This window comes from Gymnodraco acuticeps, unplaced genomic scaffold (assembly GCF_902827175.1).
Source record: "Gymnodraco acuticeps unplaced genomic scaffold, fGymAcu1.1, whole genome shotgun sequence".
NCBI lineage: Eukaryota > Metazoa > Chordata > Actinopteri > Perciformes > Bathydraconidae > Gymnodraco > Gymnodraco acuticeps.
In genome coordinates this window covers 1,609,326-1,630,577 of record NW_022990722.1, presented here as the reverse complement: position 1 = coordinate 1,630,577, position 21,252 = coordinate 1,609,326, and the positions used below count along the sequence as shown (strand labels likewise).

General features: G+C 42.6%; 2 protein-coding genes across 2 annotated transcripts in view; both read right to left on the bottom strand.

The window, feature by feature from the left end:
* The window catches only part of dync1h1 (dynein, cytoplasmic 1, heavy chain 1), a 31,955-nt gene extending 17,000 nt beyond the window's left edge, over positions 1-14,955 (bottom strand). Inside the window, exons 1-34 of the mRNA XM_034231701.1 lie at positions 14,566-14,955; positions 13,177-13,264; positions 12,805-12,978; positions 12,414-12,669; positions 12,107-12,293; positions 11,725-11,996; positions 10,619-10,846; positions 9,716-10,369; positions 9,158-9,580; positions 8,841-9,020; positions 8,544-8,693; positions 8,272-8,418; positions 7,918-8,058; positions 7,644-7,820; positions 5,969-6,079; positions 5,746-5,865; positions 5,396-5,635; positions 5,142-5,297; positions 4,827-4,940; positions 4,624-4,734; positions 4,313-4,522; positions 3,936-4,082; positions 3,673-3,839; positions 3,419-3,592; positions 2,929-3,283; positions 2,595-2,789; positions 2,232-2,514; positions 2,021-2,121; positions 1,629-1,788; positions 1,282-1,522; positions 1,014-1,197; positions 695-907; positions 332-570; positions 73-229 (exon numbers count right to left, since the gene is read on the bottom strand). Of these exons, the coding sequence (XP_034087592.1) occupies positions 73-229; positions 332-570; positions 695-907; positions 1,014-1,197; positions 1,282-1,522; positions 1,629-1,788; positions 2,021-2,121; positions 2,232-2,514; positions 2,595-2,789; positions 2,929-3,283; positions 3,419-3,592; positions 3,673-3,839; positions 3,936-4,082; positions 4,313-4,522; positions 4,624-4,734; positions 4,827-4,940; positions 5,142-5,297; positions 5,396-5,635; positions 5,746-5,865; positions 5,969-6,079; positions 7,644-7,820; positions 7,918-8,058; positions 8,272-8,418; positions 8,544-8,693; positions 8,841-9,020; positions 9,158-9,580; positions 9,716-10,369; positions 10,619-10,846; positions 11,725-11,996; positions 12,107-12,293; positions 12,414-12,669; positions 12,805-12,978; positions 13,177-13,264; positions 14,566-14,815 (7,005 nt within the window). The 5' untranslated portion in view covers positions 14,816-14,955. The remainder of the gene's footprint in view (positions 1-72; positions 230-331; positions 571-694; positions 908-1,013; positions 1,198-1,281; positions 1,523-1,628; positions 1,789-2,020; positions 2,122-2,231; positions 2,515-2,594; positions 2,790-2,928; positions 3,284-3,418; positions 3,593-3,672; positions 3,840-3,935; positions 4,083-4,312; positions 4,523-4,623; positions 4,735-4,826; positions 4,941-5,141; positions 5,298-5,395; positions 5,636-5,745; positions 5,866-5,968; positions 6,080-7,643; positions 7,821-7,917; positions 8,059-8,271; positions 8,419-8,543; positions 8,694-8,840; positions 9,021-9,157; positions 9,581-9,715; positions 10,370-10,618; positions 10,847-11,724; positions 11,997-12,106; positions 12,294-12,413; positions 12,670-12,804; positions 12,979-13,176; positions 13,265-14,565) is intronic.
* A 1,900-nt stretch (positions 14,956-16,855) lies between these two features.
* On the bottom strand, positions 16,856-21,044 carry tmem30b (transmembrane protein 30B). The gene is made up of 8 exons (XM_034231716.1): positions 20,885-21,044; positions 20,288-20,484; positions 19,894-20,001; positions 19,685-19,792; positions 19,405-19,495; positions 19,188-19,325; positions 18,873-19,079; positions 16,856-17,605 (listed from the first exon to the last, which is right to left on the bottom strand). The coding sequence occupies exons 2-8, from the start codon at positions 20,474-20,476 to the stop codon at positions 17,427-17,429; spliced, it is 1,020 nt and encodes a 339-aa protein (XP_034087607.1). The 5' UTR covers positions 20,477-20,484; positions 20,885-21,044; the 3' UTR covers positions 16,856-17,426.
* Positions 21,045-21,252: the final 208 nt, after the last annotated feature.

Sequence of the window (21,252 nt, the reverse complement as noted above, 5' to 3'; positions counted from 1 at the left end):
TATACAACAGGTTTTAACCAGCTTAGACTATAAAGAGACAAAAACAGAAACAGTAAAGTGTTTTGCTCTTACATTTGGGGGCAAGCTGAGACGCTCTCCGTTGGGAAGGGTGAGCAGCTTGTTGTCATCCAGGACTGAGTTAAGATTTTCAACCCACTCAGGGTCAACATCGCCGTCGAAGATGATCCATTGACGCTTTTGCAGTTCCCCTCGAACATTGTCAATGATCCTGAAATTTAATGAAAACATATTTAAAACCACAATCACAATTTAGAAAGATCAATGATCTGATTGATTCACTCCCCTTAAACATTTTTGTTTACGAACTCACTTTCTGAGGATGTGTGTGAACAAGCCATCAGTCCATTCACGGGTGTTGGGGTCCAGGGTTCCATACAGGTGATCTTTACTGATGGCCTTGGGGTCAATGATGTGGGCCACGCCCTCAATACCCTCCAGCCTCTCCAGGGCTTTGAGCAGCACCCTCCATGCCATGGTCTTTCCACTGCCAGAAGGTCCCACCATCATCAAACCGTGGTTGATCTGTGTGATCTGGAAGAGCTGGAGCACCTGGAAAGGTACGAAAGAAAAGGTTTCAGAAAATCAGAGTGACTGCTTTCTATGCAAGGACCTTGAATACTAGTCATGTAGCCAACAGACTTTTCTGTCTCTAGGACATGGCATGGCTGCATACCTTCTCCACCCAATTGCTGCCCACATCGTCACCGTCTCCATATGTGAGATACATCTCTGCACAGACTTTCTTCAGCTCCTCCCTTAGAGCGGTCATCTCTCCGCGGTGGTACTGGACTCCAGGGAAGACATCTGACAGCAGGCTGAAGAGCAGAGGGATGTCCTCCGCCACCAGCTTGGGAACCATGGTCTCACACACACTCTGTATAAGGATCTAAAGAAGGAAAACAGACTCATATTTCTAACTGGATTCTAGAAACAACCAGTCAAAGATCAATACAGAAATAGAACTTTAAAAAAAAAAAAATCATTTGCTATACCTCCTGTTCAGGAAGGTTCTCAGCAATTTCATTCTCATCAACGACTTCGCCTCGCTCAAACTTCTCTCTTTTGATCTTCTGGATGCGCTCACGCTTGACATTTCCAGCACTGATCAGCACGCTCTTAAGAGCTCGGAGTCCGAAATCGTAATGACTCTGGGATGACAGCTGCTCATCACAAAGCCTGAAATAGAGGGATGGAATAAAGTCAGAAAGAAAGATCTCAATAAATCTCTCAAACCATAAACATGTCTTAAAAAGTACATACTTGAAGAAGGGCACAATCTTCTTGGCGAGGGTCTCGGCTGTGCGGAAACCTTGAGAGTAAAGCATGACCTGGGCGATGAGTTGCCGGTCGGGCTTGGTCATGGCCAAACTGCGGAACAGCTTCTTCAGATTGTCAGGCAGGTTGGAGCGGCCAGCGTAGCCCGGGTTCATGGTGATGAAGATGGCCATCTCTGCGCTCACCTTCACCTGCTTGTTCAGGAGCTCCGTGGTGACTGGTACACCTGAGAAGTGACAGATAAGTACTTATTTACAATACAGTTCTGATGAACTACATGTGTCAAGTTGACATAATTAACATATGAATAGTTATATTATACATATACATACTCCTGTCTCTGTTGGGGTTGCTGTGCTCTCTCAGGGCCACCTGGATGTACTGAACCTGCTGGGAGACGGCAGAGAGCATTCTCTCTTCCAGACGATTGAACTCGTCGAAGCAGCCCCATGCTCCCACCTGGCACAGACCCACGAAGATACGACCCATGGCCTAAAAAAAGAGGATGTCAACAAAATTGATTGATTAATAATAAATTATATTTATATAGCGCTCAAACTCAAAGACGCTTAGTTAAATTAAACCATATGAGGAACAGTTAGATCCTATAAAAAGGGAAATTAAAAATCACATTTGTATGCATTTACTATCGCTTATGGTACGTACGTTGTTCTCTTGTTTATAAAATATCCTACAAATGAAACATATGTGTGTATGTATTTACCTGGAAGTCAAAGGTCTCATCACAGTTGAAGACCAGGACAAAGCGACCCAGCTGGTGACCCAGAGCTTTCACTGACTCAGTCTTTCCTGTGCCAGCAGGACCTGGATGAAAGGAGAAGAGAGTGTACAGTAGTTGATCATTTTATATGTAAACCTGTCAATTTCTATAAATCTTATTACTCATACTATGAGCTACAAAAATAATGAAATACCAAATGGTGACCCTCCAAGGCGGGCCTCCAGAGCCTGGGTCATGGTGAGATAGCAGCGGTCGGTCAGAGGGGTCTGGACCAGCTTGTCCTGGACACCCAAGTACTCAAATCCATAGTTGAACTTGGCATTGGCCATCTGAATGGACAGCTGTTGCAGGACATCTGTCTGCTTCGGATCGAAATAGAAGCGCATCTGGCTGAGCCATTCGAAAGACTTCGGGTGGTCAATCTTGTTCTTGATCAGAGTCCTAGTCACATCACGTTGGTGCACCAGCTCAGTGATCTAGAGTGGAGCAAAAGAAGAATTGTAGACACTTTCTCGATGAAAATAAAATAAATGTACCCTAAAAGATTCCCACTGACCAGGTGCTCCAGTTTCCTCCTGCGGAGTGGTGGCTGCTCCATCAGCACGGTGTCAGCCAACACGTTGAGGGTGGCCTGAACGTTTGACAGCACCACCTCCATGACATTGCTGTCCCCACCTCCAGAGATAGTAGTCAAGGCAGAATCAATGTTCTCAGACCAGGCGATCTGAGTGGACAGGACCACCAGCTGGGCCTGTGGAGTGAAAACAGATAAATGGATAAGTAAGTGTGTATCAATCAATGAATTAGCCACTGTACAAATATAAATATAAACATGTCTGGTTGCCTGATTAACATGTACAATATGTTGAATAAATGCTCTAAATACCGACCTGGTAACTATCAATCCAGGAGATGTACTGACTCAGGTCAATGGTTGAGCCCTTGTTGAAGGATGTGACTTCTGTGACAGACTCGGCCAGCAGCTTGGCCAGCGTCACCCTCATCTCCTTCTCCACCAGCGTCAGCCAATCGTTGATCTTTGGGTGCTCAGTGAGGTTGACCGGTGTCTTGTAGTTTATCTCCTCACCCTCGCGGGAGGAGATTCCCAGCACCACCGTGTTGTCCTCGTTGAGCAGGATGCTGGAAACGCCAGCAAACATCTTCTTGAAGTGCTTCTGCAGCTTGGCCACATTCTTGCTGTTTCCGATGATTTCAAGCAAGTCCTCGTCTCCCACAAAGTAGAACCTGGAAACAAAAAGAGTGTGATTGAACAATTTAGGATAGTTCATGAATGAGTGTATAAATGAAACCCAACTAATGTTTGTGTTTTATATTCACAATGAAAACAATGCAGTCCTTTTTCCACTTCCAACGTCTTACCTGGGGAATGAGGATCGTTCTCTCTCCAGGTATTCTCCGAGGGCTTTCTGGATTTTTCCCAGAAGGTCAGCCAGTCGCTCCAGAGACCGCTGCACTCCCTGTATGTTCAGCACATCCATCACCAAAGGAGACTTGGTCACCTTCTTCATCAGCGCCAAGAACTCAGTGCTGATACTGTAGAATAAACAGATGTGTTAGTAAGTTCTGGTAAAAATATATTTACAATTCACAAATCAATTCTTGTTTTTATTTACCTCTGGAATCTCTGGGTTTCTACAGGCAGCAGATGTTTGATGTCAGCACTGCCGGTGAAGATGCCTTCCAGATAGACCCAGCGACGCTGAACGTCAATCCAAACATCGAACAGAGCCATGATGCGGTTCAGCTTGTCCTCCCAGCTCAGGGCATCTTCCTCAAACACCTGGGAGTCAAAAAGAATAAGAGCATAGTGTTCATTCAGTTCTGAAAACATCATAATGTAAAACTCTTAATTAACTCTGCATGGATTTCTGTTTACCTTGTAGTATGGAGACAACTTCATGGCCGACACGCTGTTAATGTGTTCTTTGACCTTGTTGAACAGATCATCCCAGCCTCTGATCAGACGACACTTGTTCTGGTAGTTCACCAGGTCCAGCTCATACGAGTTCCACACTTCACGGATCTTAGGCCGAAGAAAAATATTATAAGAAGTTGCAAACAAAGAAAAAGTGATGTATGATGGGGTTGGCAAAAGGGCCTACAATGTTATGAAGATGTGTTTATTTGTGTGTAATGACACATTTTGAAACCTTTTTATCACCCATCCCTTATTTTAAATCATCATTGAAAGATGAAGAAAACAAACAAACAAACTGTAACAGCATCATTTTTTTAAGGGCCCTCCATCTTCACCTGTTTGAGGAACTCTTCCAAAGCCATCTCTCCCTGGGCTACCAGGAGAACGTCCTTCACCACCATCTCATTCCTCTGCAGATCCACATCCCAGACCTGTCCCAGCGTCAGCTCTGACGGGACCCAGTTTACATGCAAACGCTTCATCAGCTGCTTCCAGTGGCGGTCCTTCAGAGCCTCGGATTTCAGCTCAATCACCAACATGTTGACCTAGTCAGATAAAAGAGTTGGTATAAAGTTTAAAAAACAACTTTTACGTTTTGTTGTGCATCAATATGTGGGCCTAATAAGGAAAATAGTAGCTTTCTGACCTTCAAGTATCCCTTAAGCAGCCTCTGGACAAACTCGTATGAGGCATACTGTCTCAGTCTTGCTTGGAAGTTCTTCAGTTGGTTCAGAAGACCATCCAGACTCTGACGAAGCTACAAACACAGAACACAAGGATCGTTATATGCTGAGAATTTCACAAATAAACAGATAAAATGATCTAAAAGGATTATTGTTGCTTTGTTACCTTGCGAGGCTGTACAGAGACCCATGGCTGCTCTTTCATCTGGTCGATCTGCTCCCAGACCTTTGACAGCTCGGACCAAACCTCCTTCAGGTCGTGCAGCTCCTCTAGTGCCACCTGCAAGTCAGTCACCATAAAAAAAAAGACACGCGTATTTAAAAAAAGTTTGGGCATCAGATGAAGGTAAAGTTAAGGGCTATAATTTGGGCACAATAGGTCTGACATGCTTATTTTTCCAAATAAGTGTCTACGAGATATTTCCCGCCCCTTAGTTCTGTGATTTAAAATGCTTTTTATGTGATTGTTTGCCGTCATTACCTGGACCCTCTCTTCACTGCCGCTGAGCAGGCCCGTGTCGGTGAGCTCCAGGGCTTCTTTGGCTCGGGCACACTTCTCCCTTTCAACCTTCAGACGGCCAAAGTTGCCCTCATAGATCGTCAGAGACTGAAGTGCCTCCTCTGGACGCAGGTTACCCTGGAGAAACAGATAACCAGTTAGGCATCAACAGAAAAAGGCTTTGACTGCTTTAGCTCGTGCAGAAAGTACAAACTTGATGATTGAATTTCTCTTACAGTAACTGGTTTGGTCTTCTCCCATTCACTGAGCAAGTCAGTGGTGCGGTTCTCCACAGCTTTGTCCTCCTGGACGATCTTCAGCTGCAGGTTGGCCACCTGCTGCTGGATGGCAGTATCCTTGCGCTTCATTATGTCACTGAAGGCTCCCCATTCACCTTCGATGTTGTCAATGTAGAGCCAAGATGGCGGGAACTGGAATCTCTGCTTCTCCAGCAAACGCTGTCCATTACGGAATAACTAGGTGGAAAAAGAGAGAAACTGATAACGACCCTGAGCTGTTTGTCTTAGAGCATGCAGTGCTACAACAGAATAAAAGGAAAGGACAGTGAACTTTTTTAAGTACTTACATCCACGTTTTTCTCAAACTGTTTGATCTTGCGCTTCAGAGTCTGCACAAATGTTATGAAGTTGACAGCATCGGAGGTGCTAGCCGTGTCCACAGAATGCTGCTCCAGTTCTTGACGGGACTATTGAGGAAACGGAAACAGAATAGTTATTAGATGAATATCTAGTTAATTGAATATTGTTACCAAGCTGCTCAGAAATATGTTTATACATATTATGCATTACCTTGGAGATCTGAGAATGGAAGTCCGCCATGTTTTGGCCAAGCATCTGGCCAAACTTGCTGAGCACTTCTTTGTGCCAGGAGTCGTACTTCAAGTTAACCTTGGACTGGACCTGTTATCAGGGACAAATACGAACATTTAATAACAGCCCAAAGTCAAACAAAAGGGATTGCTAATTGTAACTCTGTTAAAAAAATAAGAAATGTAATAAATTGATGTTATTTAACATTTGATCATTTTTAAGCACCCATTCAACTTTCCTTAACCAGTTAAGACCCGAGCCTGTTTTTCAGGCCTCAGGCTCGAAAATGACATTCCCAGAACAATTGACTATATCTTCACTTCTAAAAAGGGGTACATTAATAATCTTTTTTCTCAAAGCAATGATAAACCTGTGAGTTGGATGTAGAAAAGTCAGAATCAATATAGAATTTTTTTATTTTAAAGTAAATTCAGATTGAACACGGTAAAAGAATGTAAATTATAGTTTCCGTCCAAAAAAAACACATTACTTATAGTGAAAACCACCCTTGAATGATGGGAGAGTCGACTAAAAGCTTTAGGAATCCACACTATAACATAATAAGTAACCTGTATCAAGATTGATGACATTTGACCTTTTTAGAGAGATTTAGAAAAGAAAACCCACTTCTGGGGTCATTTGGGTGCATTTTCCATATCTCTGGCCCCCTTGGTCGAGTTTGATGATTGACACCTCTTTTTAACCGTTAGAGCCAATAGAATTGAGGGGAAGTTCCTAAAATCCATCTAAACATTACCCATTGGTGAATGAGTGATGCGTAGCCAGAATGCCCAATACCGGAAGCTGTCATACACTCTGGTAGCTATCATAGCAACTAATATGAAATCTCCGTTATTGACATAAAAATGGAATGATGGATTCTCAGTAATCATTTAAAAGTGACAGACACATTGGATTAACCTTCAGCAGTGTTGTTATCGTTTTAATGCCATTGAACACAACTTTTGATCAAAAACAGCAAAAGGTAAGACAAATTGGCCGTGTTTGCTCCGTAAAGCTACGTGGTGTGATGTCTGGTTTTGCTTCCCGTGTCGCGAGTTCTGATCGCTCAGTGGTGATATCTTGTTTGTGCAGATACGATAAGTAATAAGGGTATTTTACCGTGAGTTCTGTGCGTTAGCATTTTTTCTGGTTAAAATAAAGTTCAATAAAAATGGATTGTTTCATGTAATAGACTCTTAAAGGTGGGGTTGGTAAGTTTCAGAAACCGGCTCGAGATACACTTTTTGTTATATTCCATGGAATGCTCTTAACATCCCGATAGCAATGAATATCTTAAGTGCTTTGACAAAAAATCCATAAAAAAATGTCATCTGTGGAAGCTGTAGTGCTGTCACGACCAATCCGTTTAGCCGGATTGGATTGCCGCCCTGTCTGTCAGCCTTCCATCTCGTGCACGCACAAATGTATCTCGTGCCCTAATGCGTGCCGTCATTGGGCGTGCATTGCGCGTTCATGTGTGTTGGAGGAGGTGCTCTGTAAGGACGTCTGAAGGAAGGGGCGGATTCTTTTCGGCTGTGTACTTTCAAATTTTAGTGCACTCGAGCCGGTTTCTGAAACTTACCTACCCCACCTTTAACACTAACTAGGATATCATTTGAGAAATAATTAAAAAACTGCCATTCATTATTACCTTGCCATAGTCAATGACAGCAGGTCCAAAGTCTTTCCTTGTCTCAGCGTTGTCAAATGTTGCACGTGCTTTGCGGATCTGCACCAGCAAGGCCTGCCACTTAGTGAGGTCTTCACCCAGACGGTTGTAGATGTTCTCCGCTTGCATGTCCCACAAGCACTGGTACTGCAGCCAAACCTGAACAGGGACGACAAAGAAGAGATGTACACTCACAAAAAAACACATATACATGAACGACAAAGCTGAAAAGTAACCGATTGTAGAGGACTCTTACCTTGACATACTGCTCCACCTCACTGACAATGTCTTCGACTGCATTGTAGGCCTCCTCTAATGCTGCAGGGCCATCCGGCATCCTGGTCAGGGCATTTCTGTAGAACTTCTCCTCTTCTGACAGCTCGTAGTGGACTCCCACCTGGCGAAGAACGACAGATTTGTTTATTTATTAACAATACAATATGACAAAACACTCATAGGTCTCTCCATATGTCAAGCTTGAAATAAAATATATCATATTTGATGTTTTGTAGATCATTTCTTTAGAAAAAGCTTGTGTATATGTTTACACACCACAGACATACTTTCTTTTCACAGCTTTCTGCACTGGGATTCACAGCCCTATCAGTACCTGGTATCTCTGGCTCTGAATTCTGGGAAGAGAAAGGATGACCATCTTCCAGGAAAACATTTCCTGGTAGAGCTTGTAGCGACAGTCTTCAATCGGAGGGTTCAGGTAGATCACCTGGTTAGTGATCCTCAGCTCATGGATCACATTCTGGTAAAAGGGAAGAATAGTTTGTTGTTAAATATAGTATGCCGTGTCCAGGTTTTATGAGAAATATATTTTTATAAAACAAAACACGGCATAAGGCAACACAGAATCACAATAACAATAACTACCTTGATCTTGGGCTCCCCTCCAGGTTTGTGGCTCATTTGAGGAGCCTCTGTGTCCATGTCCACATCAGCTTTGTCCTCTACCTGGCCACGGAGCACCTGGGTCCAGGCCTTAAGGCCAGCCTGCAGTCGTACTCCCAGGACACGTTCAATCTATGAAGAGAAACCAAAAATCCAGTTTGAAAACCATTCAGACCAACTCAAAAGTTTGAAAATGTTCACTGCATTTCCGTTCTGACTCGAAACAGATGGAACTAAACAAATCATTCAAATATCCTTGTATAGCTTTGGGGTGCCAACCTCAATGTCGAGCTTGTTGACCCAGATGGGCAGGTTGGAGTAGGAGTGCAGATTGAGGTCGTCCACAGCCTTCTGGACTCTGTTGAGGATTTCAGAGAAGGTCTTGTTCTCGAACATGCAAGTGTCCAAAGAGCGGACCTCGAGATCGATTTTCTCCTCAATCAGCAAAAGGTCATCCACCTGGAAACATCATAAAGCAGAACAAAAAAAACATCAGGAGGACTGTTTGGGCCACATACACAAAAGCTTGTTTCATGCTAAAATGACAATAATGAAAGTCTGTTATGAATGTAACTATTTTAAATTGACACACTGACCTTTTCCTGGAAGTTGAAGACGGTCTCAGCCAGCCTCTGAACATAAGGATCCAGCTTGTAGGACTCCCAGACCAGAGTGATGCCTTCAGTCACGAGAACCTGAACCTCCTTCTTAAGGCCAGCCACCAGCAGGCAGATGGAGGATCTCTCCTCTACCTTCTCACAGGTGCGCTCGTAGGTGCGCACGCTCTCGATCAAAGAGATGGCGAATGGGTACAGCTGGTTGGCTTGGTGGGCTTTGTTGACGATTGCCAAAGGAACACGGAAGCTCAACCACTTGAGATTGCGGACCTCTTTGGACAAGGTGATGATCTCTGGGAGGAAGTTGACTTTAAGCTTGAGCATGTTTCCGGTACGCCCGCGGGCTCGAGTGCTCTCAATTGTGAAGATGCGGCCAGACACACCAAGGTTACGCTGCTGCACCTGATTTACAAAGAAAAGAGTTCCAAATATTTAACAAGACAGAAAAAGAGCTGACAAAACAAAGAACACATGCAATGCGTCAGGCAATAACAAGAAAATGTTTAAATGAAATGATGTCTTAGAACAGCTTCATACCTTGCGAGCCCAGTCATCAAATATCTCTTGAGTGTTGAGTTTAGCCCTGAAGCTATCTCCATCCTGCTTCAGCTTCAGCCCCTCCACATGGTTCTCCCAGCCTTTTCCCAGAACATCCTCCACTCTCTTCATATAAGCGGTCAGCTGACGGTCGATCTGCTTAGCCCAGATGATGGAGCCAGACACAGGCGGCAGGTCTCGGACGTGGCTCATCTTGCAGGCCTGGCTCTGAGGATACTGCACTTTGAACTTGTCATGCAGTGACTCAATGTCATCCTTCACACGCTGGATGAGCTGCGTCTGGTACTCCCGGATGGCACCACGGATGTGGGGACGCACAAAGAGAGCATTGAAGCGGGAGAAGATGCGGAACATCTCGTTGGCGTTCTTGGCTGTTCCCAGCTGATCACGCAGGCGTGCGGTGATACGGGTCTCAACGCGATCGATGCGTTCGTCATAGCGCTTCATGGCGGCTTCCCAGGCTTCCATGCCTTCCTTAGACACATCCAGACCATCGACCTCTTTGACATTCTCGTATGCCAGGTTGACCTCCTCGATGGCATTGGCGTCGGCAGCATCAAAGAGAACTCCAGCTACCTTCATATCCTGAGGCTCAACCGTCTCTCCAGGGGCATGTTGTGGCAAGGCAGAAACCTGGGGATCAAAAGGGGAAAACAAATTATTTATCAAAATCTAAAATTGGACTAGATACGATATGAATTCCTATATTGTCAGAGTAATGTTTTGTGGCTTCAATTTGTTTGAAAGTCAATTTATGATTTATTTATTAGTATCCTTCGTATGTGCGAGAAGAAACCATTACAGATGACAAAATTAAATAAATAATGTCAAGAAATGCTGGTCAGTTCAACTTGGCCATTTAAGAATGTGATGGTACTCTACCTGAGGCCTCAGCACACGGACGATGACAGCCCTCAGCTGCTCGTGCTGCCTCCTGAAGCGTCTCATGTGATCCAGACGTGACTGGAGCTTCCTGTGAGCTGGGCTCAAACGCCACACCATCTTCAGGTTCTCCTCTCTCTTTCTCTTCACGATGTCCCTCAGAAGCACCTGCAGCTTCTCATACTCATCCTCCCAGGTCTGGAACACCTCGAAGCAGGCCACCATCACCTGTACACAGAAGTTTAAAGATCATTTAGAAAGAGGCCTAATTTTTGAGTAGCTACATTAATGGCGCGTTTCCACTGCAGGCCTCGTTCGGCCTCGCTCGGTTTGGTTAGGCCTTATTAGGCCCGGCTCACTTTAATGCTGCGTTTCCATTACAGTTTAGGAACTGGGGCAGTTACTATAGTAACGCAGTGTAGGCGGAGCCGTGACGTCATCTTCAATGAGAGCCCCAGAAAAACAACACAGCCGTTAGCTCTTAGCACTCAGAGCTCACAGCTCCTCATATCTGTTCAGAAACTAGACAAAAGTTAAACAAGTACAAACCACAGACTGCCTGTGTCATGGCGAATACAGTCGCTGGTTTATTTATGTCTGTATAGGCCGTTGTTGTGAGTGTGGAAGGTCGGAGCATATATAACGTTAGCTTAGCCAAGCTACATTTAGAAAACACGCATTTTAAAAAGGGTTTTTCGCCTGCCGTCTGTCTGCAGACTTGTCACAGCATTAATTCATGGTTTTTACTAACCGGTATCAGTATGTTGTTACTTCGGCATCATTTTGAAACGTGTATTACAATTAATTCACGGTCAAATATTTTCATCTTGTTGTAGTTGTAGCCCCCTTGCCAGCGATTCTCTCTCTAGTTTAGCATACTCAGCCCGACTCAGCCTGGTTGTTCCTGGCCCTAGAACCACGATTTAGGCGGGCCAGAAAAAAGGTGAAAAAATAGCCCCGGGCCAAAACTAGGCCAAGTGGAAACGCAACCAAAAACGGGCCCCGCACGGCTCGACACGCTTAAAGCGAGCTACCCGCTGCAGTGGAAACGCGCCATAAGAGTGTACTCTAGGGGTAAAATAGTGAATAGGTTTTAGTTCACCAACCTTTTCAAACTCCTCATAGGCAACATGCATGAGCTTCCTGGTGCCCAACACCTTGAGGAGCTGTGAGCTCAAGTCCCTGGAGATGGCCTCTACTAGACGCAGTGCTCTCTGGATGGGGTACTTGGTGTTCCTGATCTTTTTCAAGTGAGTGAATATGGCCATCAGAGCCTGGCGGATCTTATCAAGCTCAGAAGCTGAGAGCAGGTCATTGAGCGGGAAGTCCTTCATCAGAGGATTGTAGTCATTCACTGTTTCAACAGCTTGTTTCAGACCTGTGAGAGGTAAAGACAGGACAAACTATTATTTATACTCTATAAAAAAAGTCTGCCACAGCCAGCAAAAGAAGACATGGAAACATTTGTTTTGGCATGTTGTTACTCACCAGTGTCAGTGTCAAAGCTGACGGTAGCATGGAAACGTTTGCCGTGTTTGAGGATGTCCAGTGTGAGCAGAACCTCGGGGCTCTCTCTCTTCTCCTGGATTCTGTTGAGGGCTCTCTCCAGATTCAGCCAGAAACTGATCTCCTGCAAAGCTGTGCCTGAAGCTGGGTCGCGGTCGAGCTTTGTCACCTGACAAATAAGTGGGCGAAGGAGACAAAGAAACCCAGTCATGAGTTTAAGAAAATAAACTTTGTCCATATACCTGTTATTTTATGAAAATTCAGATGGATATATCAGAAAGCGTCTTACCTTTTGGATCTCCCTGATCCAGCGGTTGACTCCAGATTGCAGCTGGTTGAGAAAGGTTGGGTCCTCCACCTTGTCGCCAAAGTCAGTCACCTTGGGCTTCTCCCCACGCTCATAGAACTGCTTAGCGATGTTTGTAATGATGGGATGGATAAGCAGGCTTATCTCAGGAATCTCAATGTTCTGCTGCAGGTGGAGAAGGCCCATCTCCAGCTCTGCAATCTTTTTCTCCACTGAGGGAGCCATCTTATCCCCATCTCTGGAGGGGAATGACAGAGATGATTGCACAGATTAATTCCCCATTAATGTAACTCTACTCCTCCTTGCAGAGTTTGTGATGTAGTTTAATAGATCAATGTTTTATTCAAAATAGAAAACGTGCTGTGAGGATTACCTGTCTGCCTTGCCAGACTCACGGATGTAGGACTTGAAGAAAGGAGCAACAGCATTGCTGATGAAAGAGTGGAGCGTCTCGTAGGGAGAATCCTCACTCAGGGTCAGAACTCGAACCTGGGTTGATATGGGTTTGTCTGCATCAATGACAAATGCCCTCTTGATGAAAGCCAAGCTGCGGGGGAGAAAAGTGCGATTCAGAGTAAAACATTTGGAAAAGGAGTGTTTTACAGTAAATGTATTGAGTTTATTAATTTGAGTACAGGTTTATTAATAAAGGGTGGTATAGTTAAGTTATTCCTGAGGAAATTACATACAAATGCATGGTTTACAAAAGAAGACCTTTGTTTGGGACATTTGATGCATCATTTACCTGTTGGACTTTATCCCATAGTGGATGTCAGTGCTGATGTTATAAGTGATGCACTCCTTCTCCTCCTCTCCTTCATCTCCAACATCCTCTGTGTGAAGAACAACAACAAAAAAATAACTACATTTTATATTTTTATATTCTAGCCCTTTACATTCTCATTTTGCTTTTAAATGCATGATTTGTCTTTCTTTTCTATAGGCCTACATATGTAATGAGCATGGTTGGAGCAATGCTGAGATCCAAGATTTTCATTGCCAATTAAGTAACTTAAGTAATTTAAGTGCCAAGGATAATAAGGAACTTGAAACTTGATTGCTGAAAGGCCAGGCTATCAAAAATACTCTGCTGCTATTTATTCAGAAGCTAAACAGTTAAATTCATCAGTGTACAATTAGCCATGTTGCTGCAGGATGACAGTGCAATCCGATGTCCAGCCATTTATGTCCCCACCCTTCTTTACAAGTGAGGTCATTGAATAGGGGAAAATAAATCGCACCCTCTGCATTGCAGCATCAGTATTCTTGGTGCAAGGCTGGGGCAGTGAATCCAAAACCTACAGGCTCAGACCCAGAGGCTGGTCATGTGTGTTATCAAGGGATCAAGGTTCAGCAGCCCTCATAAAACATTAGGAAGGAACGTGGCTCTAAAGCTCAGGATTAATTGTGCCTGGAGGGAACTGAACATACTGTGTTCATTGACTCACTCTGGTTCACATGATAGATCCCCAAGATGAGCAAACAACATGACTTGCTGTTATTACAAAGGATTCATTCTCTTAGAAAGTCTAAGATGTTAAGGCTTGTTCTTTTTAAATTGGGGACTGTGTTATTATTAGTAGTGTGTCCCAGTCACCTGTCAAGCACTAGCAACTGTGCGTTATCAATATCAATCATTGCTAAAATGTGAATTCAACATTGTTTACTCGTTGCATTTTTAGGTTAAATAGTTGATTTGGTGTTTGTCTTTAGTGATGTCATTTGTTGTGGCACTATCCCATTTGCTGTTGTGTCACTGCAATTATTTGGTTTTATCATTTTATTTCTACAGTAGCATTGCAAAGAATATTTAACTGCGAACAAGTTAGTCAGTGTCACATTTAAAGCGAACACTGAGCACCTTCATCGTTTGTTTGTTTCATTATTAATAGCTCAGTTTTATCTTCCCCACCCAGTGTGGCGCAGTTGCCTTACACATGAACAATGTAATGGAGATAGCAAGCTAGCTTCACGTTGTTATAGCAAATAAATAATACTAGATCTCATACAGAGTTAACATAGCAAAGGTTTCGGAGGAGGAATTTAACAGCTAGGTTTACTTAATGCAGGACCAAAATACTACTGTTGTTATTAAACTCATGTTAGCTAGCGGTTCACATTTAGCTAAATGTACCCTTGAGTGCACTTCTCTCGACCAGGATGGTGTGAACTTGGGGGTCTGCCAGAAATTTCCTCATCTGCTCCACGGCGCTCTTCTCCTCCAGGGCGGTTTCCAGGGAGGCCGGGGCCTCGCCGCCATCTTCCAGGAGCAGCGGTACCAGCTTCCTCATGTGCTTCTGCAGCACCGATGTATCTGCGACCGTCTGAACGGCCGACACCTCCATGTTGCCGGAGTTTTCCTCCGTCCCCCCTCCGTCGGACATACTTTCAGGCGGTCAACGAAGGCCAGAAGTGATGTGAAAGTGAACAAAGAATCGAGGTTGAGGGTTTGTTGCTGACAGCAGTGTCTACTGAGCTGGTCAGAGACTGACTGCCGCTGTCAAAACGCCGCAACCGTCACGTGGCCGTCAGGTTTATTTGCGCAAGGGATTGTGGTATTTGTAGTTCTTGGGATCAAAACAGTCTATGGTATTGTGTCAGACTGTGCAAGCCAAGAACTACAATACCAACAATGCATTCGATAAATCAATGCTTCTACCGCCAAACAGATAGGGGGAGGAAGGGAGTTGTCTCCAATGATGCAGCTAAAAATCGAGAAATCCTTCTTTGCTGCAATAAAACTATTACAACACACTTTTGTTCACATTGTTGAACCTTTAATAATAGTATTTCTGATTTAGTGGTAATACGATGTTGTGTTTGATATTAAACGATCATAACCTCATTCTCAATTTTGTTTTTCTGGACCTGGAAACATTCGGGGCTTAGCCCACAGTGGCGGAGCCAGAGATTTTCTTTTGGGGGTGCTGTGGGGTAGCTTGACGTTTCATAGAGGGTGCTCAAACACGTAGGATTTCCCATTAATCGTACCGGGCGCTACAATGGAACTTTCTACTGCAACACTCCCCACACGCACACACAGGGACGTGCACAGACATTTTGGGGGGCGGGAGCTAAAATTAGAAAAGGGCACTTCCCATAATCATTTATAAAAAAATGTTTTAAAACAAAAAGTTAAATATAGTTGCACATCTCTGACTTACTGACCAATTTATTTTAATACCCTCACACTCACGCAATTGTTTAAAACTCAATAGAATTATACAAAATAATCAGTTAACACAGAGACAATGGTCTTCTTTAGTATTCACTACGCACATGAGCAGCCAACAATCAAAATTATGAAGTTACTGTTTAAGGCAGGACATTACAGGCAAAAAGATCGTTTTTTCATGTACTTGTACACCCCTCGAAAGTTATCGCTGACTTGCATGTTTATGCAGCACTGCACGTGGGGATGTGGACGCGCAAATCGCTCAGATTACGTACATATAAACCTGCGGCGGAAACCCCTCTTGTCTGTCAGTGTGATTATGACTGATTTTATAAAAGTAACGAAGTAACGCGTGTCGGGGAAATGTTAGTAACTGTAGTGTGATTACTGAATTATAAAAGTAGCGCGTTACACTAACTCCGTTACCGACAAAAGTAATATTATTACAGTAACGCGTTACACCCAACTCTGCTGGCAGCTTAGTCATTTGTTGATTGATTGATTGATTGAAAAGTTTATTAACAGCTTGTATATTGGGTACAGTACAGTACAGCTCAAAACATACAATTGTTAAGGGGATGCAGACCAGAGAAAGACTTTCGTCTTGTTTACATCAGGGTCCCCCATTTCCAATTCATCATGTCATTTAAGACATATTTGACATACAGATGGCTTATTTACAATTTAAATACAGGTGGTTTTTTTTACATACAGATTGCTTGTTTACAATTTTCATTTTAGATTTCGTTCTAATACATCACCACTCACCTTCAAACAAGTCAAGAAAAGCCGGCATAACATGGAACAATAAAGTGGGAGGTGCTGCTATACCTGTCTGTCTGAAGTGACTGCCGATGTCCGCACGGCTGTGTGCGAGACGTGGAGGGAGGAGAGAGCATCGGAACTACACAGTCTAATCTCCCGACCTGATATTTTTATTTTGAATTCAATCAATATATTTTTGGAAAGGGAAACTGTGCACAAACAGCAGTAGATATAGCCTATACTCATTTATTTAAAACGTTTTTTAAAAACCTGCCTGAACCCGACATCTGAACCTGAACATCAAGGCCAATAATGAGAAGGCAGACCTACCAAAGTCCAAAAATAATGCAGAATATATTCTGTCTAAAAGATCAAATAGAGACCTATTAAAGTCATAATAAAGTGGTTAAGTGATTAAAACTAAATTAGATTAGCAAGGCACTGTTGCCTTTTGGATTCAAAGTGTCACAATAAGACAGAGGAATTGTTTTAAAGACATTTTATTAAATAAATAGAAACATGAAGTAAAATCTTAGAACCACATTAAGAGTTACAACATTGGCTTGCATGCCTGTGCACCAGATACCTGAGTTAATATTCCCATAATTAACAGCACTATTGCTAAGCTAAACGTCACAGCTGTCACAAAATCAATTATTGTCTGTATTATATGGCTTATCAAACAGTTTATGGCTTTAATATATTGTTACTGACCTAAGATGAGGAGGCAGCTCATTAAGTAACGACAAATAACCCACCCCGTTCAGCTGTTCTACTTTTAATGAAGGCTAGCTGACATTGCATTGTTTTTAACTTAATATCAATATATACACAACATAACCATATTGGATATTATTATGTCTTGCAGTCGCAGGGAAACTCCAGTGTCAAGGCTTGCCTAAAAAAAATGTATCAACAGACTTGCATGCTCAGAGGGGGGGGGGGGGGGTACGCTCCAACTTTTGTGTGAGCACTGCACTGTGCTTTCATCGACCCATTGAGTAAAAAGGGAAACATTTTGATTAAGTAGGCAAACCATTGCACCCACCAGGCACTCAGTCTTCCTCAGGAAACTTGAATTTAGCATAGACAATGAGCATGACAATGGACATCAAGACGCACAATGAACCAACAACAAGGTAGGCAATGCCGAGGAACTCATTCTTTCCACCCATCCAGGACACGTTGCTGAACACCACCTTCTTTCTCCCGTCGAAGCTCTGAACGGGATAGTCTGGGGACAAAATGTTAAGGATATACAGAAAAAAAGGAAACGCACAATCGACAAAGTGACATTGAGACAACTTTTTCCTGTTAGAATTCAATTTACAAAACCCCTTTGAGATACTATGATTTAAAACCAGAGGTTTTTGCACGTTTAACACATTCAGTATCAACCCATTAGACTTGCCGGGTTTTTCGTTTTTTTTTGGGACTCCCATTTCACCAATATATCTAAGTCAAAATAGCAGACGCTAAACATTCTTGCACTGTATAATCTATCAGAGCAATGGCTGCCTGAACGAGTAAAGAAACCTACCTATAAACTTTCTCTGGTTTACATTAAAATGGTAAGCAAAATTGTACACACAACTATACATAAGTATTTAAATGTTTTAAAAGGATGTTTAACTTGGAAACACATTGCTATGGTCTGTTTGAGGTATTTCAATAGGCCTTCATAGGCTTCAGGTTGATGGAAATCAATCATGAGACAATTATTTGCCTAGCACATTTACTTAGGTCAAAATATTTGACTGTTTTTTGTGGGTTTTTTGTTTGTTTTTTTAAATCAAGGATGTCCTGAGTCATTGTGTTAACTCTGCTCAGGGTAAAGGTGAACCACACCCAACAGGTCAAACAAGTTAGACCAATCTGCTGCTGCTGCTGTTGATGTAACATGACACAAAACAACATAAGGATAGAGGGTGTCGTTTTCTCATACTGATATTCTGAACAATCTGTGCTGTTGTAATTGCTGTAAAGTGTCTCTACTGTAGGCTATTTTTATTTTATGTACAGCACTTTGGCTCGACCAAAAATCGTTTATAAATAAATAAAACTTGATTTGATTTGAAAACATGGCTGAACAATGGCTCACACCTTTACTTGACTTGAAGCCTTGTAAATATGTTCACGTTGATGGAACATTGTAAAACTCCTCTAACCACATACAGTAGATGATCTTGGTTAATGCATGAAACCTAATCACGAGGAGTTTAAACCAGGCTAAAACGGTTTTAAACAAGAAATAAGTGTCCTCTTTTACATACCCTTAATAATATCACACTCCTCAGGGGATTAATTTGTTATATTCGCTGAATGAAATTGCATTAGCAAATTCTTGTTCTGTCACTGAAAGGTGACATTTTTTAATACTGATTTGTGTGATGGTTAAAATATTCAAGTTAAAAATGCCTAGTTTAATCCTTGAACCCAGGACTAACAATATTACTCTTACCTCCAAGTACCAAAATCTGTAGTATTCATAAAAAGGATACTGTAGGCGATTGTAAGAGAGTAGTTTCCAGCTGGGAGACCCTTTGCATATTCCCCGTCGGTGATTCGTCGATACAGCTTTCTGAAATCTGGCAGGGCGGCTCTCCTCATCCACACCAGGAAATCTTGATTGATGAAGCCGTTGTTAGCAGGGTCTGAGGTGTCCAACTGGTAAGCGGGCTTGGGCCAAAATATGGGTTTTACAGTATCTGGAAGACAAATATAAATCAGCCATCATGTTTTCTTACATTATATTTTCAAATAATATTACGATTTCAACAGAATACACAGTGCTTTACAATAAAGAAAGTTATTACTGTTGAATGCATTCTTCAGAGGTGTCACACTGGGGTTTCGGAACTTGACGTTGTAGTCTGTCCACCAAGCAATCCCTTTTCCATCCAAGGGCACCAGCTTATTTGCACCATTGACGACCCTATACAGCACGAAAGTGTCTTTAAAAAACAAAAACAATAATTAATACATCCATAATACAGTCAATGAACTTTAGACTTAATGGATTGCCTCACATACCATTGAACATGCTGTTTGCGATTGCTCCACAGGGTACAATTGGCTTATCGTTGCTGTTATAATCATAGGGTGAACAGCTGTCACTGGGAGCCTTCAAGAGACAAAACATAGTTTTTTATTTCTCAAATATATCTAAAAATCTTTCTTGGTAATTCAGATGGGCAACAGCATGGCTACAAACATATTCAATGCTAAAAATATGAATCGTTCCCATATGTTCAACCAAATTGAAATTGAGAAAACATTGTTATTGTTTTTTTTCCAATTTCTTTAAACTCACAGCAAAGGCATCCAAGTCTCCAGACAGCTGTTCATCATCTCTGGACGCAGCATACTTTCTGTAATTCTGGAAGTAGTTTGACAAACCATAATAAAAGAACACGGGTCCCTGTGGAGGAAAGGAGAATCAAAAAGGACATCCATGGGTCAGTTGAACTTCATCATTGTGTGTATATGTGTGAATGTTATATTGCAAAACTCCAATACAACCTCAAAGAGACTGTCAATGGAGAAGACCAGGTTGCACACACAGTTCTTGACATCTGTGTTTGAGCACTTGAAGCATGGTGAATCTTTCTCAAGACCAGTGTAGTCAATCTGTGATAAAGAACAAGAAAGGCTTTAATTAGTGATGGCTACAACACCTATCCATCCGATGTTACACCACACCTCGCTTAATTCAGTACAATATTACTTACAAACGACAAGTCGGTGAGCAGTTTACAGATTGAATGCATGTCATTTTAATACTTAACAATTCTGAAAAACCTTGATTCAGCTTGTGGTTTGTTCACATCAACCATCTGGATGTGTAACGTTGTCTTATACTTCTTGTCTTCTTGCTGATGATATAAGCATGCAAACTAACTTATTTAGGTCATACCTCCAAAACCGTGATGTTTCTTGAAGTGACAAAGAGAGCAACACCAATGCCAATGAATGCCAGGCCGATGAGGACAAACCCTGGGATGACAATGCCAGCGGAGAGCATGGGCTGCCATGCAGGAAGCCTCTGCTGGGTGAAGGCTGTGTTGTCAGGCCGGTTGGCTATTTCCTTTTCTTCCTTCACCATTTTTGATTCTGTTGGGTAGACAAAAACAGCTCACCAACTTGTGAATGTTTGTACAAGGCCTTCATGGTATCATACTCTTAGTATAATACAATGGCCATGGCAAACATAAGAAACACTCCCTGTAAAATCTACATGAATGAGCCACTATTTTACCTGTCCTGACAGAGACTTACAGATTTCACACAGCAATTATATAGCGTATTTACTAAAACAGCACACCTCACCCCGAAAGGCGCTTCATATCACACAGAAAAATCTTGAATTTTAACTCCCAACCATCTCCTTTCAACAACACAGTGAGTAGCCGCAAGCAACACAGAGACAGACTTTTCGCTCACTGTAAAACTCATTCTGATAGTAAAATTCACACACAAACACATTTACTTCAGGATTTAAAGTATTACTTACATTCAGTCGGCTCAAAATGGTACAACAAAGGGGTCAACAAAAAGTCGGAATGCCTTCCCGTATAGGCGCGACACAAGCTCACCTTTACCTGTCTAGCCCCACCCCCACCCCCGCCCCCGCCCCCCTGCCCATCCTGTTCTTCTTCCAGAATGACGTCAGTTTGTGTGCAGAGCTTCTTTTTGTTATTTTACATTAACGGAAGACAAGTGGGGCAGACAAATCCCAATTTGCCACAAAAAACTTTAAAAAAACGTTTGTTTTACTTTCATACCAAAAATAAATTGAATTATGTTTTTTTGGCATGTTTATACTAAAGTAGATCCAATGCAGCAGTTTTAAGTGTTAAATACCCGCCTACTTATTGATGG

Bases quoted from the DNA above. Each gene is read 5' to 3' on its own strand.
- tmem30b (XM_034231716.1), bottom strand. From the start codon at position 20,476: ATGGTGAAGGAAGAAAAGGAAATAGCCAACCGGCCTGACAACACAGCC. The intron at 19,326-19,404 runs GTATGTGAGGCA...TGTTTTTTAAAG, and splicing joins CGCAAACAGCATGTTCAATG to ACACTTTCGTGCTGTATAGG. The intron at 17,606-18,872 runs GTATCCTTTTTA...TTTTGTCCCCAG, and splicing joins CTCTCTTACAATCGCCTACA to ACTATCCCGTTCAGAGCTTC.